The sequence below is a fragment of the Neopsephotus bourkii genome, unplaced genomic scaffold, assembly GCF_033783945.1.
Source record: "Neopsephotus bourkii isolate Nb327-2 ecotype Australia unplaced genomic scaffold, CSIRO-AGI_Nbou_v1 NB_591, whole genome shotgun sequence".
Lineage (NCBI taxonomy): Eukaryota > Metazoa > Chordata > Aves > Psittaciformes > Psittacidae > Neopsephotus > Neopsephotus bourkii.
Window position 1 is genome coordinate 775,641 of NW_026901092.1, and position 22,146 is coordinate 797,786.

General features: G+C 37.1%; 1 protein-coding gene across 3 annotated transcripts in view; it reads right to left on the reverse strand.

Moving 5' to 3' along the window:
• Positions 1 to 22,146, reverse strand: part of GABBR2 (gamma-aminobutyric acid type B receptor subunit 2) — a 454,845-nt gene that overhangs the window by 184,033 nt on the left and 248,666 nt on the right. For all 3 annotated transcript variants that reach the window (XM_061351451.1, XM_061351452.1, XM_061351453.1), the window contains one exon: positions 4,534 to 4,594. In XM_061351451.1, coding sequence (XP_061207435.1) covers positions 4,534 to 4,594 — 61 coding nt within the window. The remainder of the gene's footprint in view (positions 1 to 4,533; positions 4,595 to 22,146) is intronic.

Here is a 22,146-nt window from a genome sequence, read left to right on the forward strand (position 1 = left end):
TCCAGAAGAATCCAGCTGCTCAGGATAAACAGCATGCAGTTTGTTTTACATCTTTATTGTTCATCACATAACACTAGAGATCATTTACTGTTCGCTATTCAAATTCTGCTCACCCAAAAGAATTCTGTACTACTTTATTTACTTTCCCCTTAAATTCATATGTGGCTATTCAAAGGTACTTCTTAATCTCTGAAAAAAAAAAAAAAAATTTGTAAGGAGATTTGATTCTGATTTTGTAAGTATGCTGCAGAAGCAGAGAAATCTGAATCCACTGATTCTGAATATTTGACACCACAGATTCCAGGTATCTGACACGAAATATTTCAAATTTGAATTTTCAGAGTTGTCACTAAATATTTTCTCTTTATTGGATTATATTCCTTCAACAGTATAAGATACTAAAAATCCATAAGCTGATTTTGTGAGGTATATACTGGACAGACATTAAAATTAGAAATAAACAAACCAAAACAAAACTGAAAGGCAATTAGTCTCATTATTTGTATGAATGTTTATGGAATCAAGAACCTTCAGTAGTTAAGAGTCTGCTGGATTGTATTTAGAATAGTAGAATGATGCTTTTCCAATGTTGGACTGATGTCCCTGGAGAACAAGCTATTGTATATGTACATGATTCTGCAGAATTGCTTCATTAAAGCAGTTGTGGACAGCAGACAAGTAAAAACTAGATAGATGAACTGAGGCTCCAGGAAAGTAATTCTGGATTCTTACGTACATTGCTATTGACTGTACAGTACTTAGTTATCTATTTCTGCTGCGTACACTCAGAGAAGAATAATCACTGGGTTTACTGCAGAAGTTCAGTAAAGCCTTTTCTAAGAAGATCTATGGTGCTACACTTGACAAGCCACGCTCTCAGTCTTGCTTGGCACCCAGATACAATTTCAGCACTAACAAAAGTCGTATCATGTTACCTAGCTAAATGAGTTGAAACTATTAAATTATTCCCAGAAAGACACAGCAGAAGACCACCCACTTTATTCAGTTTTTCTCAGTATGCAGTACTACAGACACTTGTTCTTGTCTACAAGAAGCACGATTTATGCACATTTCAAAGGTGTTTGTTTATAATTCAGCTTTATTTTTCCCTTTTTAACTTGTTCCACCACAGAAGTCTCTTAGGTTTTCTCTAATGCCTGACAGAAATAAGAATATGACTGAAAGCAAGGTGCCTTTAAGACTCCTGTCGGATTCATCAGAAAAGTTCTGCCAAAGAGAGTTACTCTGAAGGACAGATATGTATCTGTTCTTGCAGCCTCCTGTACTACAGCAACATACAATCTCAGTTTTATTCCTGCCCTTCCTGCTCCATGATATACACACAACAGTTGCCAGGACTCTCTTTCAGCTCTCAAGAGCCAAAAGATTTTGGCCATCTACTCTAACTACATGTTTGACAGTGACAATAGTCCTTTAATTGCACCCATGGAAAAACTGCCGTTCATTTGGAAGGATGCCAGCTTCAAACAGCACTTGAATATTTGAGCTAGACTGACAGACTGCTTTTTATTTGCCAGTAAGGTAGGTGAAGAAATGGCTATTACATGTGTTTTGTATCCTCTGCTGCATACTAAATCATTCCTGGGTGGTATTCACGATCCATAAAGCAGTAAGTACTTCGGCCACAGCTATCTCTGGCACCATCTGTTTGACCACTTGCAAAACTAACAAGCTGCACAGAAGCTGGAAAAGAGACATGACTGGCATGAGTCTGAGGGAAATGACATCTAGATTCAGAACTAAACCAGCTATTCAAAATTTCATCTGAGCATGTCAGGCATACTGTGGTTACCCCCTGAACCCTCACAGGCTGGTCTTCCCTTGCTGCTGGCAGACATGGCTGGATGCTTTTTCCATAGCTAAAATGTTTGCAGATAGTCTCGTTAACACAAAAGTTTCCAGCAAAGAATGGAAAATGAAGCTCCTGAGTCTACTCTGATGATTTTCTACCCAAGAAAATGAGGAAGGGTGGTTTTAGCCAAGAAATCCTACTTCAGATATATTTACCTGACTTATTTTTCTGCATTGAGTTATTTGTGGTAACTGTGCATTTTCATCCAAATTGTTAACAAAACTATAAAGCACCATAGATGAAGAAATGACTCTCAAGTTATAGCACACTAAAACTGATGATTCCTAACTATTATGTTGGGATAATAAGCTTCTTTGAATATATGCTGTACTCAATTACAATTAATATCGTAAAAGCATTTACAAGACATCTTGTAATGTAAAAAGACCATTTGGTATGGTCTTTTATACCTCAAAATCAGCATGATTGGTACTGTATTCTAAAAAAAAGTGCAAAGAGTGAGGTTCATCTCTGTCTCAAGGTTGATAGCACCTAGCAGCTCTAACTACAAAAGAAGAGCTGGACTTAATTAACTTCTTTTCATTATAAGGAACATCCCCAGTAGTCTGAAATTTATTAAAAGTTAATAAGAATGTTTCAGGAAGCTTCCTAAACAATAAAGAACTCTTTTGAACAAATTAATAATTTCTACAATTATACCACAAGTACTGAATATAAAAGCCCTGTATAAAAAAAGTATCAATGAAATAACAGAGAAAACATTTGTTAATGTTTAGAATAGAATTTGCAGTTAAAAAAAAAAAAAAAGGTGATTACTTATGGTGTTATATTGTTCCTTAGTTCAGGTTCTCATACATTTTTTTTTCATTTCCAAAATTGGTAAGAAACCAAACAAAACTTAAGGTCAGGCTTCAGATGTGTTGACAGACTATTGCTTGCGTGAGAGGTAATCCAGCCCTCCTCCTGCATGTCTCCGTAGGATGCCTGGGCTATTTTTTCCTGCAGGTTACTTGGAAACCTCTAGTTGGTGATCAAAGTCTTGTGAATGTGCCTGAATCAGTTCTGAAATTTTGTAATTGCAAGGAATTAAAAAATGGGCAGCTGTCTCCTATGTTCTTATTGACCAAACAGTACTTCAACTGATGGTAAAACATTGGTGTTAAATAACAATTGATGTGAACCTAAAAGCATATAAAGAAACTCAATCTGAATGGTTGGGAATAAAAATCTATACAAAATCAGCTATCCTGTAGATTAGTTCAGAAGACACAGGTTGCACCTCCCCACATCACCCCCTTAATGCACAGAGGTAAGGTGCCAAACTTTCTCCTCATTCAGGTCCTCTAGAGGGGTACACATGGCTTCCTTAGGCATAATGCACAACGGCTCCTTCAGACTTCTGAGGAAAAAACACCTCTTGTAAAATCCCCTTACAATATTTTCTCATTATTCTTTCATGTATCTGTAAACACTGCTACTATGAAAACAAGTGGGGAGGGGGAGAGGACAAGGAAGAAGAGGAAGAAATTGATATTTATCACTAATGTTGAGCAAGAATTTCTAAACTCTATTATCATGAGATGATGTCTGCAAAGTTTTAGTGCGTAGAAATGCTTCAGCCAACATGAGTTAATAGCATCGGTTATAGTTGCAAAGGCAAGAGCAATCCTACAGATGGCTTAAGTAATTTAGAATGGGTAAAAGATCCCCTCAAGTGCATTGCTCTTCGTTAATAATAATACACATACAGTAAACAATTTCTGTGGAAAGGACGAGCCTTTGGTCAGCAGGATTATGTTTAAAGTGATCTGAAGACAAAGGGAGTGCAAGCTTCTTTCTCATGCATTGTCTGAAAAGGTTTGTCACCTTTCTCACTACTACTCTTACGAGACCATCCAAATGCAATCATCTCCGGTTTTATCTCAGCCTCAGCTTAGGAAAAAAAACATGAATTGCATTCTATGAACTGTAGGCAAAACTATAACGTCTCCTCTGAATCACTATTTTTGCAGAAAACTCTCCCAAGCAAACACCTCATCCTGGCTGCAAACAACCCTTGACAGATCCCTACAGCTGCATTTGTGGCCTCTGCTGGTGAGACCGTTCCCTCAGGGGCAGCTTGTGCTGAGAGGATGCAGCAGGCTTGGCAGTTCACAGTGTGGAGTGTGTTGCCTCCAAGAGATGGGGTCAGCAGCTTGTGTCCTCTGCACACTGAGGGACTGACTCCTGAAGCAATTTTTTAGCAAGCAGTTGTAGAGTGTCGAGAGCAAGTCTTCAGAGAGCATAAACACTAACTCAAAAGAGCTTAACAGAAAAAATCCTCTCTAAATTTCTCTTCAGATTCAGTTTTCCAAAACAACTGTATTAAGAACTGGGTTCTTAGCTGACCAGTAGAGTTTTTGCAACAGCTATTAGCTGATATAGATCAGTAGTTCCTATAAATGTATAGATTTTCTTCCAGAAAAATTCTCGGAAGTATCTGGGTATACCTCAGAGCACTCAAGTTTCAAAACACAGTATTTGAAACAAGTAACAAGTATATCTAGGTACCTTGCTGCATCTTCCAAGCACTTCCTTTTCAAATTAATTGCACATATTTGAAACATCTTGAAACAAATACAACTGACATACAAGTTTGAAACTGCACACATAACAAATAAAATGTCATAATAATGAAAATTAAACTGTTTGCAACCTACCTTGGAATTGCGTAAATTTGATGGTTCCCATCCTCTCTCCATTTCTGAAAACAACTTGACCCTAAATAAAATAAACAAATAACTTAAAAGTTTTATAAATTTCTCATAATATAGTTTAATTAGCACTGCAATTATTTTCCATTCACTATTAAAATTTTCCAAGCAAGGTTTAAAGTTTGAAGATAGCAGACTCAATAATACACCCTTAAAGCTTTCTTCCACAGACTTCAAATGGCTTTAGAAAGCTGACCAGTGTTATCACTCTGTTTTCATGGTTGGAAATGTAGGTACTATAAAGCCAGAAACTTACTGAATCTCAGATTATGATAGATATGCAAACAATTGATTTTTACTCTGTGACTGTTTTTATCAAGGATATGTAAAAGCTATCAAGACCACACAAGAAAAGCATTCTCCATTTTATTCATCATATTTTTTTTTCAAATGGCTCTATAACCCACTTTTATTGTTTCTTATATACTTACCCTATCTGATTACGGATACTAGTTGCTCCTGTGGCTTGGTTTTGTACTACACCAACACACATGACCTACTATCCTATTTACATGCAATGACTTTTAAAATGTAAACTACCCTTTGTTGTCTACACATTGTCACTCCTCAAAATATAGGTCAGGTAGTGCTGAAACCTCCTCACATATCCCTAGCACATTACTCCCATCTTCCACCCCGTCCTTCCGATTTAATTAAGAAAAGATCTTGCTAAATTTCTTCCTTACTTCAGCTATTTCATAATTGAGGATGAAAGAAAAGTTTTTTATTCATTTATGCTAAGAAGGATTCTTAATATTTTGAACCTGTAGTGGAGTGTTGAGTGCTACTGATACTGTGTTGATGCTGTGTTACTGCATCCCCAGTTTGCTTTATTATTATCTCCATTAATCTTTGTTTTAGCAGATGTAAGGGTAAGAGAAAACAAACAATAAGCGTGTAATGCTACAATATATTTCTCTATGCAAGCCAGCCCCTTTGTGGACAACCCCTTCTGGTCACTAAGAGGATGTACTGAAGGTGACCATTACTGAAGTCACCTCTCTGAAAAACCCTAAAATATAAGTGTAGTACAACAACTCACCCCCCATTTCCTGTGAAGCAAAAAACACCATTTCCTTCTGATAAATAGAAGACACCCTTCAAAAAGTTTAAGCAACCTTGTGCTAAGCATTAAAAGCCAAAAGCCCCAATCTGTGTGAAAAAGATAGCAAGAGAAACGAACACTGGTAATGGGAGAGCTTCTGGCCATAACTGCAGAAGGACACAGGAGCATCTACTGAAATCCAGTTGAGCTAAATCTCATTTAGTGGCTGATAACATAGCTCCAGGAGAAAAAGTAAAACCTTATCAGGAAGTTTTATGTGTGCACCTTAGCAGCCTTCATCCAGATCTCCTTTGGCTTGGAGAAGTAGTTTTTAATATCCCTTAATTTGTTTCAACATAGTTATAATGCATTTGACTACTTGGTTTAAATAAAAAATGGAATAGTAGAAAATATTAAGGAAAAGACTAGTGAATGTGCTATGCAAGTGTCATTGCAATATATACCTATGGCAAATCCAGTCAACCTTGCTAAATTCTTGGTTCTGTGACCTGTATTGGAGAATTCTGTAGCTAAATTTTTCATTTTGTTGAACAATCATATTTTCACTTGATTTTGAATTTACTGCCTTTTAATTTAGTTCTGCCTCTTCTTATTTTTTTATTACAAGTTAATAGGACTGTAAGCTGTAGTCTACTAGAGTGCTATTCTTAGATAAAAGTACAGCAAGCAACACTGATATCATCTTTGATACCAGTCATCTATAATTGGCCCCTGTTACTGGTAGTACAATATACAGCTCACAAAACTTTCTAGATCCAAGTACAACTGGTCTGGAGTATTATCATTGCTTCTTGCAAAATCACTTCCATTTTCATCATTCAGTAGTACAGATGTATACCATATGCATAGTCCACTGACTAGAGAGAAATACATACAACATTATTGACATGTTCTGAAACTACAGATGAAAAATAAATCAGATTTGAATGCTTTAAATAAATGTAAAAATTTGAACTCAGAAATAGAAACAAAGAGAGTCTAGATCAACTTCCCTTTGCTCTAAGATTTTTAGCTTGTACTGATCTAAGCAGTAAATAAATGAAGAGATGATGGCGATGAAAGAGTTATGGAACAACTAATATGAAAATTTCCTTCTTATCTGCAAATTATTCAATCATAGTGTTATGCAGATTACCAGAAAATGTTACAAAGCCAAATGGGTTACAGGCATAACAATTTCTAAATACTATCTGATGAGGTCTGACAGTGTCCTGGGCATTGTTCACAAACTACAGAGTCTGTATGTTACGCATGCAGATACTAACAGGAAACAAAATAACAATTGCGAGAAATTGAAATTGGTTATTTATTCCATGTTCTATCCAATGGATAAAACTACATTTTTTTGGTTTTCAAAGGTAAAATGAACAAAAAACGTGTCAGCAAGGAGCCTCAGAGTGGGAATCCCTAATACAATCCATGATGGTGACAGTACGTATTTATTACCCAGGCATCAAAATGCAACTGCAACAGCAGTTACCGTTTGGTTCTTTGCTCTTTTCTAAAACACACTGCTTTATAATAACACGTGACACGTAGCTACAGCATCTTGAGCACCTTAAAACTCTCATGACTTTAAAATTCCTGTGTGCTGGGTGAGGAAACATTCCTATATTTTTACAGGGGCTTTAGGAAGCCATGGACATAGTGTCACTGCTTTAATATTTGGGTCTGCCAATGTGGCAGAATGGAGCGCCTCTCATGAGTACTGACAAATTGTATAGAGCGATATCTGCATTTCTTAACAGAAGAATAGGAAACAAATTAATGAGAGGCACTCAAGTTCTATGCTTTCACCATTATTTTATGAAAAATAAGACAATTGCATTTGGAGGAAAAAGTGTTCTAAATATATAATAAAATAAACTTACAGCAATGATAGTAAGAAATAAGCTAAATAGTGTTTCAGAAACTTGTTTCTAGAAATTATGTGCTGATTTATGGCATGAGCAATGAGTTATAATATGATGATGTTCTATGGGTCACACCAAGTCATTTATTTGCCATCAAGGTAATATACTATAATATTTAGCTAGAGAGATATCTTCTAGCCTTGAGATTCATAAATTACTAACAGTGTTTTTTCTTTATTTAAAGTAGCATATGTTTGAATAATAAATATTACTAATACACACATTAAGCTCTGAGGTTGCAAAAGCCAATCTTAGTACTATTACGTTTTTTATTTTTACCTCATCACATACTCCAGCACATGTGCTGGTACAGGCTGCAGCTTATGGTGTGACCCACCATAAAATCTAGATCTTATGAAATCCACATGAATATAACAGACAAAATCCTCTTTTACCTTCTACCATGTTTTGGTGTCATTGCATAGGCTTATTTAGATACTTACTAGCAAAAGGATCAGTGATTGTATGGATAAGTAATTTGTTAAAGAAAATAATAGAAGAAATGTGGATACTAACTTCTCCAGAACTTAAATGTCAGACTCAAACAATATTTCTCAGTCAAGTAATTATTTTACTCCAACAGATGTAAAATATAATCTCTGTCCTTAACAAGCATTTAAGTCAACTACACAAGTGAATTACTTGCACTTGATCAAACCACATATTTTACTATGCATTAAATTCAACAAAGCTTTCCTCTTCATTACACACATTACATCCCAGTGGAGACCAATAGAAACCACACTGGTACCTTAGTGTCTATTTTATTTTCTACGATCTACCATGTACAGGGTTTTGGGTTTGGGTTTGTTGTTGTTTTTTTTTTTTTTTTATTTCTTCACCAGTTGCAAAAGTGATGCTAGAGTAAATACCAATTCTATAACTGATCTGCCCAACTTTGAGATGTGGACAAGCAATTTCACACCAGCAGTTACCCTTGAAAAGTTGATGGAAAGGAAATCACATGTAGTTTAGAGTCCAATAGACAGCGATGTGAACAGAGCAGGGAAAAGAAGGGGAATGAGCTCAGTCTGGCACAGTGTGGTACCCACGGATGATGGTGATGGTTTATACAGTGACTGATGCACAGAGCATCCCAATAGCCTATATTTGGGATCCACCACACCTGCATAATTCATAATGCTGCCTTACCCAACTTAGCTGGTTTAGCCAATAGAAATACAGAAGCGTATGTTGTGGGATTTCTAGGTTTTTGTTTGGGTTTGCTTTGGAGTTTGTATTTTTTTCAGACACATCTCTGAGTCCAGCTGCTTTTCCTGCAATTGGCGCTTTTTTTTTTTTTTTCTTCCTTAAAAGCTGCAGTGCTTAAATGTCCTTTACAAACAATTAAAACCAGAACTTGAACAAACATTTAAATGATGTTGGTCTCACAACTGCCACATGCAAGGACATCATCTCCCTGTTTCTTATGCATAACGTCTTCTTCTAGGTACTCTATTTTACAAGCCTAACACTGATTTTTATCCTTCTCACATGTACTTTGTTGTACAGCATAACTGCATTTCATTACTAGAAAGACAGTTTCTAACTTCTCTGGATGTACAATTTTCACCTTTTTCCTTGAGCTGATGTTCCTGAAGCCACCAATCCTTTATCTGTGGTCAGAATAAGAAGTCCACAACAGTCATCCATTTGCACTAACAAAATATTAGCCAACATTAGGTTTATTTTAGACACATGGACCTTTCCCTGTCTTTATAACAGCTAGTCATTTGTGTACACTTAGAAGCAGCTCTTATATTTTATTTTTTCCTGGTGGATAAAATATATTTATCTTTGTTATATCATGAATATGTCATGAAGCTTTTTTTGAGCTACAAATCACTAGCATTTATTAGAATTTGGGTTTTTTTGCATTGTCACTGACAGTATCATTATTCAGCTCTGGACATAGGCTCATGCCAAATTTAGAATTATTTCATTCTTCATCCACTAAAATCCACAGAAGACAGAATTTTCATTCATGTCATCAGCTTTCTTCATCAGTCAATACAACCAGAGTTGAGAAGATTCTTAGCTGCTCTCTGTCAGGGCCAGGTCTGACCTTTGACCATAATTTCTCGTACTGTATATTTTCTTCTGCAAAGTGTCTCAAATACAGTAAATAGATAAATACATAAATAGCATTTATTTCTGTGATTTTCAGTCCTATATCTAGAACAAAGGTCAGCTTTAGACCATGCTGGCTTCCTTCTCCAGCAGTCTTCACCCACATGGTACCAAATATTTTTTTATTAATTTGGATGTGTATTATATACTCAGTTTACACTTGGTACATCATTATTGATTTCAAATGCCATATTATATATTCAAGCTAAATTAAGAGAACAAATACCCCTTCATCAGAGAGGAGATCACATATTGACACACATATCGCAGCTGGATACAAAACAGCTGCATGCCACTGGACTCATGTCCATGACTCATGAGCACCTTCAGGGATTCTGTCTCAACTCCAAGTCACTGTCCAGGAATCTGGGTTACTTTCTTATAGACAAGCTATCTTCCCATATAATAGTGTTTACTCCCAGTGGCTTTCTCTGAAACGCCTGAGCCTACATGGTCAAACTAGTTCCAAAAGTGACTGTCAGTATTTTTTCCAACATAAATTAAGTTGGTGACTTTAGGGGTTCTTGAGTTAGATATTTAATATAAGGAAACCACTTAAAAAAATGTATGCAGAAATTCATGAAAAGCAGTGGGATAACTAAGGCAACTGAATCTATATTTTTAATTTAAAACACAATGCATTGTTCTCAAAGAATAATGAGAACACAATGAGAAATGTCCCTTTAAGTTCTATGACATCTGCTGAAATGACTTGTGATCCTGTAGTGTCCTTAGTGGACTAAGACCAATAAAAGTAGGAGTCAAGGAGGCTGACACATCACAGGGCAGCAAAACTAAGAGCTTGCTAACACTCAAAGAGCAGGAATTACCCTCCCACGTTGCCCCTAGCTGTACAGTCCTACACTGAATGATGGTAACTCAGCATTCGTGAGGCCCCTGTGTGAGCTGTAGCAGCCTATTAAATCAGCAAAATGTATTCATGCTTTATTTTGCATTGTTTTAGGCAAGTGGAAGAGACGTTTCTGAATTGCTTTCCAGTGCCAGAATGAAAGCCAGCACAAAGGAGCCCTGGAAGGATGCAGGTGCTAACAGAAAGACCTAGGAGGGAGGGAGTGAGACATCTCTGTTAGTTCCAGCTTCCTTCAGAAGCTTTTCTATGTTATCGTGCAATCCACACAGCCTGCTACTTGTGTTACACCTGTATTGACTCACAGAGGACTCCTTAGTTACAGACATGCATTTCCTGACAGGCACAAAATAGCAAGCTGACATTCTGTGGGTCTTGTCTCTGCAACTTCTAGATGGTGAAGAGATACACACTGTAATTCACAAACTCTTCCACCCTTCAAACATCAGGTCTAAGCAGTGTTTATAGAGAAAGGGAATATTGTTTAGTCTACCAAATTATATAGTTGAGAATAAAGCAACAAGATTTTAGTTCTGTAAGTCTAACTTCTCTTCTGAAACAAAAAAAAAAACCCAGCTTCTTTTGAAACCTCCAAACACCCAGCTGAGGGGAGCTTGTGCACGAATCATCTGTTTTCAACCTAGTTACATCACTCAGTTACCCAGAGACAAAGAACTAAGCACAGGAGATAAAAGCACAGTGCAAGAGAAGATGCTAGGGTGACAACAATAAAGTTGTCACCCCCTGTGGGATAAAGAGGTAATCGTCACCTTTGCAACAGTGGGAGGAGAGCAGAAGGTAGAGGGTGAGGGAAATTAAAATGCCCCATAAAATCAAGAATGCTCCTGAATCCATGATTTTATATCCTTAGGGCTCTGTGGACAAAATGTTTGTAGAACGTTTGATCTAAGCAGACTCAGTGACTGCTGTTTTTCAAGCTTCGAGATTATTTTCAGAAAAGGTTTTTTTTGTCAAAATTTTCAGTATCAAAGATTTTAATTTGAAATATTTTATGATTTAAAAAGATTTCTTCTCCCTGCCTGTCTTCTCTCTTACTACATTTTCTAAAATATTTAGGTAACTGAACACTGGTGTCTGGAAAGCAGCATTAGAGCAGCTCGAAGATCAGGTATGAAGCACAGCTAAAAATCTGACGTTGGCTAACATTGTCCAAATGAAGGAATACCACCATTCCCATCTAAAAAGATACTTGGGTTCTAGCTATGACACAGCAGGCATAAAACTTCATGAAAAAATGAATACGCTTACCTCATGGGTTTTGAACAAAGAAAGTTAGCAAGAAAGAAGATATAGGGATGGAACAAAGTCCCCAGGAAAAAAAAATCAGAAAATCTGGTAATAATGACAGTGATGGAAAAGATGAATGAAGAAGTGGTGCTCATCAAATCCCATAATAGTGGAACTAGGAGGCACTCATCAAAACTGTTAGGACATCAGTCTAAACCAGAAAAATCAGCGATGTTTTCCAGGTAGTTGCTTTGCACAGTAGGTAGCGAACTTCTGACATTTCCATTGAGTGGGGATTACTTATTTATTTGTTTTACTTAGAAATAGAAATCTGGGAGGTGAACGGATCTACTGAACTCATGGGACATATATTCTTCATCTATTCTTATGTAGCTTCTGTGAACTCCTGGTAGACAGAAAAGTAAGTGGAAAATCAGCTTTATCTCAGAGTTCAGGAAACATTCATGATTTTTTAAATAAGTTACAGAAAGTGCTTCAACACAAGTGAAGTACAGGATAAGCAGATGTACAGGTTCACATCAGAGGCCATTTGGAAATAAAAAACCAGAAGAGAGACATACAAAAGTGATGGGAAAAAATATCCAGCAATTTTAATGCAAAAAATGGTGCCTAATATCTGCCAAGAGAAGATCTCTGTTAATAACAGCTGATGCAAGCAGTCTGTGGCATTGACCAGTTGTGCTTTTTTGGCACACATCTCCCTAAAGGCCTACAGAATAAGTAACACAATTCCTAGAAATTAAAAGAAAATATATAAAAAAAAAAAAAAAGACATAAATATTTCCCTGACTCCATTACTTTGAACTATCTTAAATTAGAAAAATTCCCAAAATGAAGATTCCTCAAAAAAATGGCTGCACCGTGCATTTCCTAATATCATGACACAAATGACAGACTTGTATTCTGCAGCTGAGCTGGAAGAAAAGGCAACTGAAGACCAGCACCTTAAGTTTCAAATTCTGGGAAAAGATGATCAAGTATAACAACATCTTTATCTGCCTAATATTCACACACATCCTGAATCTAGAGTTACGTGAAAATATGAAGTACTGTAAGAATTACCACCATGATTTTATTATGCTGTTGCTTAACTGTCTCCTAAATAAAGACCTCCAGTCCATTCAGGCTCTTCCTCGTAAGTAGAGGGCATTTTTTTTTCCCTTATCTCCACTAAGTTCCTTTCTTAATTTTCTTGTTTCCTGTGTAGGGCTATCCATAAATGAAACACAGATGCTGTCACGGTGTAGAAGTGTGCCTCTATTTCCAACTAATATTTTTGCTATCTGAACTTTACCATAGTTTTGACAAAAGTTCATCTCTCTTTTTTTTTTTTTTTTTTTTCAGGGAAGTGCTGGAATCAGGTGGGGGATTGACAGAATTTCTTTGGATGAAATTTCTTCCCTTCATCTCAGCAGTGTCCTCTGTCATCAGTTGTCTTTGCATGAAAGCATGCTGTTGCCAACACAATGACATAAGCCCAGACTCAGCTGTTCCATTAAATTAGCATTTAGATGCATGTACACAGTTTTACACAGCCATGCTAAAATGAGACAGCACAATGATAGCATTTTTTTTCAGCACAGTAAGCAGAAGTATGATTTGTGAACATCTGAGCACTCTGTTTTACATGGAGAAGCAAGTCCAAGGGATTAATGTTCCTAACTAGGTACCAGAAATGCATAAGCAGGTGAAGGTGGAGAAAAAAGGAAATCATGCATCAAACAGTATTGCACTTGCTGGCCATTGCAGGTAAAGAAAGATGCTTTGTCACTCATTAATGTGGTTTTACACATTCAGCTTATGTTTAGCACAGGGCAAAAAAGTCCGATGCTCTTTTTTACAATTCTTTCTTGCCATATCATTTTAAAACAGTGGTAGAATTTTTCTGCTATGTGAGCCATGTCTTCCAGTACCCATGTAAGCTCTTTGTTGGCTGTCTAAAAAATGATCATCGTTAGTGATTTTAGGTTTAAAAGCATGAAAGGAAAGAAATTAAAATGAAAGATATATACTTGACTTCTTTAATACCTTGGAAACAAAATGTCAGGCACTGGAATTGTTTGCAACACTTTCAAATCCCGTGATGAATGTGACCAAGTCATGACTACTAATAAATAGCTGTTCTCCTGATCTGTGTTTGGCCTCTGAAGCATAAGCAAAATAATTCCTTTACTCTTGCTTCAATCTCTTTCAGATGTGTGTAAAAATGATGTAAACAACCTGCCTTTCAGGGTGGCAAGAGAAGAGGAAACAGAAGCACTGGGACTAGGAATTCAAGCCCTTTTCAATGTCTATTTAAAAGTAAATACTAACTGCCAAGGTGATGTTCAGAATTGTTCTTTTGAGGTTGAGTCCCTGATGATTTCAGTTTCTAGCTCTGTGTGTCTGTAGAAACAGCATAACAGCATATTACAGTTTACCATCAAGAGTTTTTTTCATTGCTTTTGTGAGAATGAATCAGAAGAGATGACATAAAGACTTTTAAGGACACCACATTAAGAAGCAGTGCTATCTCTTCAACAGTGCAATTTCAGATGATGTTCTAAAGTAATTTCTTCCATTTTCTGTAAACTACATTAATCCCAGCAGAGAGCTCAACCACAGAGGCTGTATTTCATTTGTTCTGATGATGACCTGAAAGACTGCAAGAGCCACTACCTCCTCTCCACGCACTTCACCCTGCCCAGGCTCTCTCACACTGGCTGTTTGCAGGAGATTACTTCGTTTACTATGTTATTTCTAATGAGCAGATAGCCTATGCTATTAGGAAGGTCTTTGCATCCAAAGCACAACATATTGGCATTTTTCACCTGCAAGTGCTGAGCACGGTATCTTAAGACTACTATTTTTCTAAATGAGCAACTTTAATTCAAAACTGCCTTAATGGGAGAGAAAGATAATAATAATTAAAAAAAAAAAAGCTTTACAAATCTCTTTTAGAGTACAAATACCTGTCAGTCTTGGAGAATTCTTGCTACTGGCTAGAGAAAAGGCTATGACAGGAGATTCATTCCCTGTGTTATATGGCTGCTCCACATCTGAAAATTCCCCTGCAGGCAGAAGTGTGAGCTGATGTGGATCAGAAAGAGTATTTGGAATCAGCTATAAACGGCTGGGTTTTTTAGTGAACAGCTCTCTATGCCTAGAACAAAAGCCTTGATTTTTCTTCTTTATTCAATATAAGATCTTACACTCAAACTCTTATTCAATACTTATGAAATGTTTCTAGTGATTACAGGATTTTAAACTCTTTTTTGGCAAATTAATTAAGGCAGTTCAAGGTACACAGGAACTGTCCAGGAGTGAAACTTTCTAATATGTATTTCCAGTGACAGTCACTGAAACGGGCTGGTTTTCCATTTCATAACGGAACAATAATTTTCATTCATCTAAATTTACAGCTCCAAACACCCCTTTATTTTAGCCCAGTTGTAGTTTTGGCTTTACTTGAGAACCGTTAGAATTACTATGACATTTCAGATGGTTATTTCTGTAATGCTAAAAAGCCTAGGCTAAACCATTTCTAATCCTAGGACTCTTAGAATTACTTTTCTTTAAAATTTCAGGTTTTGTCTATATAGCTTTCCATCACAAAGCACTCTTGAAGACAGCTCTGTTTGATGACAATGAAGTAGATGTTTCATCCTCTTCCACTTCTTTAGTGCTGCATGCCTCCAGGTGATGCTTTCATCAGCATCAAATTCTGACCAAAAGCTGCAGAGAAGAGCATTAGCATTGCTGGGCACGAGGTTTGAACAGGCTTGGTAGTGGCAGGAAGAAGCCTACCCAACGTATTCTTCATAAAATCAAATCCAACCCTTTTCATTGTCCATTTTAATCCCTCAGGCTATTCTAACCCATGCCAACAGCCTGCAGAGAATCAGTGAGATACGACTGGCATAGTTTTGACACTTTAAAAATTCTCTATTTATATCCTTGTAGCAGTTTTACTGAGGAAAGACAGCAGTCTCTCCACGATCTTCAGAAAACAGACAGATCCAAAGATGTTGGAAAAGGCTCTTTTTGGTTTCTGAGTTGTGAGTGATCATCATCATATACCATCAGATCCTACACAGCATAACAGCTTTCCATCTGGCATATATCAAAGCTCTCAAAGGTATAGCTGTCTTCACTCTCCATAAAGCAATGCTTAAGAGTAATGGTGTTACTTTGGGATCAGTTTTCTTACATTTTCAGAGCACTGAAGTTAAGGCTTACTGATATTTAAACATCTTCCCACTGTGGTGGATGCTTTCAAAAACACTTGTGAAATATTTTGTTGTTTTAAATACATTTGCTGCCTGATATTAATTTAAAACCAATATCATACTAAAGAAAATTGAGACATATCTAGAATGCACACTTACTTAATAGAAAAAGATACTATTTGTAAACTTTGGAAGCTTTCCTACAGACATGATGATGGACATAAAAACATTGTCACCCCTGAAGTCATAGTAGCTAATTTGTGGAAATAATAAGAAAAGCAAGTTATTGGTAAAGTGAGTCTTCTTCTTGCTTTTCTTCTAATTTAAGGCAGTGTGCAAAGTCCAATTAGTGACATGAAATAGCTAAGGACTAGAATCTTCTTTCTCCACCCTCCTTCCCCCTCCTTTTCATACTGAAATCGTACCTACCGCATGTCAGGCAAACTAATTCAGATGCACCCAGGCAAGTGAACTGGTAAATTTATATAGGAAAGCATGATCAGTTTGAATCTGGAAGTATGATCAGATTCCCAGGCTATCAAGCTTGGTCTATTGAATTCCCTTTCTCAGCTCAGACATTATTAAACTGCTCCTGAACCAAAATCTAAAAAAAGCCAAAACACACACACACACACAAAAACTCCATGTACCTTTAAGGTACTGCTCTCAGTTCTAACTTCAAGAGGAGCACAGGCAGAATCAGAGACAGTAAATTTGGAACAGGAAGGGAATTACTACTCACCAATGAATTTGCAAGAGGCTGTATTTATATCAAAGCCCTTTCCTGAAGGTATAAAACTCATCACAGTCATTTTTTCTCTTCCATCATTCGGATAAGAAGACTGCTTCTGAACCTGAGTCTTCTGATCATTTTAAGTTTTCCTGTAGCTTTCAGGTTCCTCTTATTTTCAGTCACATACTTTTAGGCTTACGGTACAATTTGGACAAAACAGCTTTCCCTCTATATCTTTTGGTTAATATTTATGCAGAGAACACATAGTTCTCCTCTCAGCGTACTAGATTTTCTCCAAGCTGCCACTGGGAGCCACAGATATTGGCATTATATCAGAGGTAGACTGTTACCTGCCCATTCTGAAATGCCTCTCTTGTGCACAAAGTGCATAGAGAACTTCATGTTCCAGAATGGAGGTAGGGATTAACTCCAGGGTACTGAAGGTGAGACTAGGGAGGAACCATCCTGGGCTGCTGCAGCTGCCTGAACTTTGGATGTCTACATTCTCTTTAAATGGCTCTGGTATATCTAAAGCAGACAACTGCCTCAGTTCAAATGCTTGCATTTTTTACTTTTATTTCCTCCAGCGTCTCTTACTGGAGCCTTGAAGATCCTTCAGCTCTTCCTACACAATATCTTAATTGTCCCCTTATTTAAAAGCACCTTTCAAATCCATGTTATCAACAACTTGCATGAATAATACCTCTAGTCTAGTCTATCTTAATTCTAATTCTATTCTATTTATAGTGTGAGGCATAAATGAACATATTCATTACTGTAAATTTAAGAGCTGATATTGGTGTCTTGGAGAAGCTGCTGGAAAAGCCCCCGCTCCTAGCCCTTGCAGCCTACCCTAGGGTTACCTCTCCTACAGCTATATTCTAGCTGCCTTTTTATCACATTTTTCTCATGACCCTGCGTTAAAAGACTATGTGAAACCCAGACAGATATATTCTACTACATTTTCCACGCACTCAGGCCTACCATGAGGTAGAGCTGGCTATGTATTGGGTATAGTCCAAAGAACAAAGACCCCAAACTTCCAGACTTGGGCCTGCTTTAGTATGTCTTAATAACACGTAGTTCAAATTATGGTATTTGGACATTACTAATTCAGTTGTTTTGGTAAGGTTTATATCTTGTCACTTGCTCATTGAGTTTTTTGGACATTACTAATTCAGTTGTTTTGGTAAGGTTTATATCTTGTCACTTGCTCATTGAGTGACTAAGGCTGTGCTCTGATAATTTGGCAGAATAGCACAATTTAGTTATTTAATACTTAAAAGACTTTGAAATTTGTATATTTCTCACTGTTACTTAGTTGCAATACAGGGGGAAAAATACATTTCAAACAAAGTACAAAAAATGCTGTAAAACAGGAAAAAAACACAGAATATTCTCACATGCAAAAAGAACTAAAGATCAATTTTCAGATTTCAAAAATAATCTATCTGAAAATAAACAGTTAAATATTTTCTTCTGAAAATGCAAAACCAATTTTCTACATTTTTGCAATATTGAAATATTCAGATATAGAATCATAGAATCATAGAATAGTTAGGGTCGGAAAGGACCTCAAGATCATCAAGTTCCAACCCCCCTCCCATGAGCAGGGACACCTCACACTAAACCATGTCACCCAAGGTTGTGTCTAACTTGGCCTTGAACACTGCCAGGGATGCAGCATTCACAGCTTCCCTGGGCAACCCATTCCGGTGCCTCACCACCCTAATAGGAAAGAACTTCTTCCTTATATCCAATCTAAACTTCCCCTGTTTGAGATTTAAACTGCTACCCCTTGTCCTATCACTACAGTCCCTAATGGATAGTCCCTCCCCAGCACCCCTACAGGCCCCCTTCAGATACTGGAAGGCTGCTACGAGGTCTCCATGCAGCCTTCTCTTCTCCAGGCTGAACAGTCCCAACTTTCTCAGCCTATCTTCATATGGGAGGTGCTCCAGTCCCCTGATCATCCCTCGTGGCCTCCTCTGGACTTGTTCCAACAGTTCCATGTCCTTTTAATGTTGAGGACACCAGAACTGCACACAATACTCCAAGTGAGGTCTCACGAGAACAGAGTAAAGGGGCAGGATCACCTCCTTTGACCTGCTGGTCACACTCCTTTTGATGCAGCCCAGGATACGGTTGGCTTTCTGTGCTGCAAGCGCACACTGAAGCTGGCTCATGTTCATTTTCTCATCGACCAGCCCCCCCCCCAAGTCCTTCTCCGCAGGGCTGCTCTGAATCTGATCGTTCCGACCCAGGTATAGGACCTTGCACTTGACATGGTTAAACTCCATGAGGTTGGCATCAGCCCACCTCACAAGTGTGTCAAGGTTCCTCTGGATGGGGATTTTTTAAATTAAAAAAAAAAAAAACCAACAAAAAGCCAACTCTGTGTGTAACAGAAGGCCGATGTTGGCAGAATATCTCTCTAAAGAACAGATAATTTTTGCTTGATTCATAGCTGCACTCTTTAGAGTATAATATACACAAATGTACATCAGTTTCCCTAACATATTCAAAAAGGGCAGCACTCATTTAAGTACAAAATAAGGTTGTCTTTCCCCAAATTACTGTCTCAACAGCAGTACCCCAGCCCCACACTGAGCTGAGCCAAGCTGAATTGCTATTAGAGCCCCAGCAGTGTTGCTCGAGCAGCCAAGCAAGCCAACACCAGTGCAAACTCACTGGGACAACTTCTGGTGCCGCCTCAGCTCATGCTGAAGGAGGTCCTGAAACTCTGTTCTGTGGAAGGTGCTGAATTGATTTTAAGGTAAGATCTTTGAAGTCCAGCCCGGCAGCCCAGTCCTTGCTTTGCTCATTTTTCTGTTCCCAGAGAAAGAGCAGGTTGCTTCATACTCAGAAGCCTCCAGGGTCGGTGTCAATGTAGAAACTACTATTTTATCAGATTAGCTGCTTTCTTCAGCCCTGTTTCCGAGATATGACCTTCAAGTTCTGGGAAACATTATACTTGAAAGGACCTCACTAGAAAACAATGAAGCCATTGTTTAAAGATGCATTAATTTTCCTACAAAAGATTAAAAGCTACAAGTTGAAGCTCACACTGACACCTCCATAATAAAATCATTCCAGCACCATGCACTTGGATTCTGGGAGAGGGGTACATGAAGATAGATAGCAATAATATCTAAACAGCCTGAAGGAAGACAAATGACAGATTCCATTATTTTCTCTTGCTATCCCCAGTGTTGTAGCCTTTTCTTTATCTTGGTCAACACACTCCCACTGACTTGAATTTCTTTTTAATATTTTGACAAACTGCACTGTTCTGTACAATATCAACAAACCTGGTATTCGCAGCTGTCCTTAAAAATCCCTTAATTCTGTTTTTTTAATACATACTTGTTATCAATCATCTATGCTAATTGTCTAAGTATATGGTATTCCTATAGTGTATTGAATGTCCCAAAATAACTAATGACAAGTCTTTTATTTCATCTGACTCAAATGAAGTGATATTAAAAGAAGAAAGTATTTCCTTCTCTGCCACTGGCATTCAATGAATATTTATGATGTTTTGCACTATGTTGCAGTAATATGACAATGTTGAATTCCAGCTAGAATGAGGATACAGCACTTAAAAGGAGATTCTACTCTCTTTTTATCACTCATAAAAAGAATTAATAATTGCAGAACAGCTAACACAAACAATTGTTTCTCAAATTAGATCTTATTTTATCTTTGTATTCCAAGATGGAAAAGGAATCTCTTAATTTGTAGCAACAACAATCCTTAAAAATATTAATAACATGAACCCATTTATTTAATATTTGTAAAACTATTTTATGCACAGTACTAATGCTGACCGATCAAAGTGCACATAATTAATGGACAAGAAAGCAATCATTTCGATAATGAAATCTTATTAGCATATAAATTATCTTGTTTTCAAAAGCTTGGAATATCCATACAAGGAATACACTGCTCATATTAGGCTGTTTTTCTGAAGTCATTAAACCAAGACAATCTCCCTGGAAGGGCCATATTGTTGTGGCTTATAGTAACTGAAAAAATGTTATCCTCTGGACAGGAATTTGTAGGAAATTATTAGGAAGTTCAATGCAGAAGTATGTACCAGGTGGTACTGTTGGGCTATATTACTGCCCAAGTTAGATAAACAAATTTATGCAACTCTGTTTTTCAGTCCTATTTTTCTTTATTACTAGCCATCAGATAACATGCACTGGTAACCTCTGGAGACAGTGAGCTTCATCTATCAGGCTCATTTTTTCTCATGAGAAACCTTTCCTCTGCAATGTGGCAGGGGGCCTACAGAGGAATGCAAGAGGTGAGACATTTGCTGATGAGGATGTGACTTTTTTGACTCAATGTATTCGGCAGAAGGAACTTTACTTACTAAACTCTGACAATTTCTGTGGCTAAAGCTAGGAAAAATTTCCAGTGCTCTCTAATTTATCTGCCAGGGTAGACACAGTCTGTCCTACAGATGAAAACACAATGTTCATACTCTTTACAGGGTATGTTCATACTCATGAAGAGAGATACAACATTCATATTATTACATTTAAAAAATGCTGAAGACTTACATTAAAAAGACATTTTGCTCCTTATACAGTGGTGCGCACACAGGGAGTAGTGGATGCAGTGATCAAGTTGCTCCTAGTTGCAAATGATAAAGTTGCTCCTAGTTGCAAACCTTTTCATATCTAACCCAAAAAAGACTAATGTCTCCAGTCATTCTAATCTGTATTCGATCAACAGTATCAGCAAAAATATAGGAAGTCCTGTGAAGCCAATTTAATAAAAATTTCTGTCTCAAGACAGCATCTATCTTTTCTTCACATTTTTTGTCAAAATGTGTCTAAATGATAAATATTATTACCTAGAACATGCACTACTTATAAATAAAGACCATAATTTGGAGGTTTTCTGAGCCTCTGAACCTAATTTATTCCTGGCAGTCAAGCTACTACTCAATCCATCAAGATTTTATTCATGGAAGTATTCCCATGGAACATAATGGACTAAATATTCTAGATTACATCTAAACAAATGAAACTTTCTTATTAACTGTTCTCAGTGAGAAAGATGAGACATTTTATTTTACTGGATGGTATATAAAAACCACAAAGTCACACATTACGGCTATACTGAATATTATGTATAGGTGAGGAATAAGGAAAAAGCAGAGAAAGTTATGTTTATAGGTAATGAAATGATTGTAAATTCCATGTTTTGATAGTGTAGTAACACAGCACTACGCTATCATAAAATAAATATGATCTAACAACTACTATGCTATTTTAGGATTGCAAAGTTTTCACAGTATCACAGTATCACAGTATGTTAGAGATTGGAAGGGACCTCAAAAGATCATCTAGTCCAAT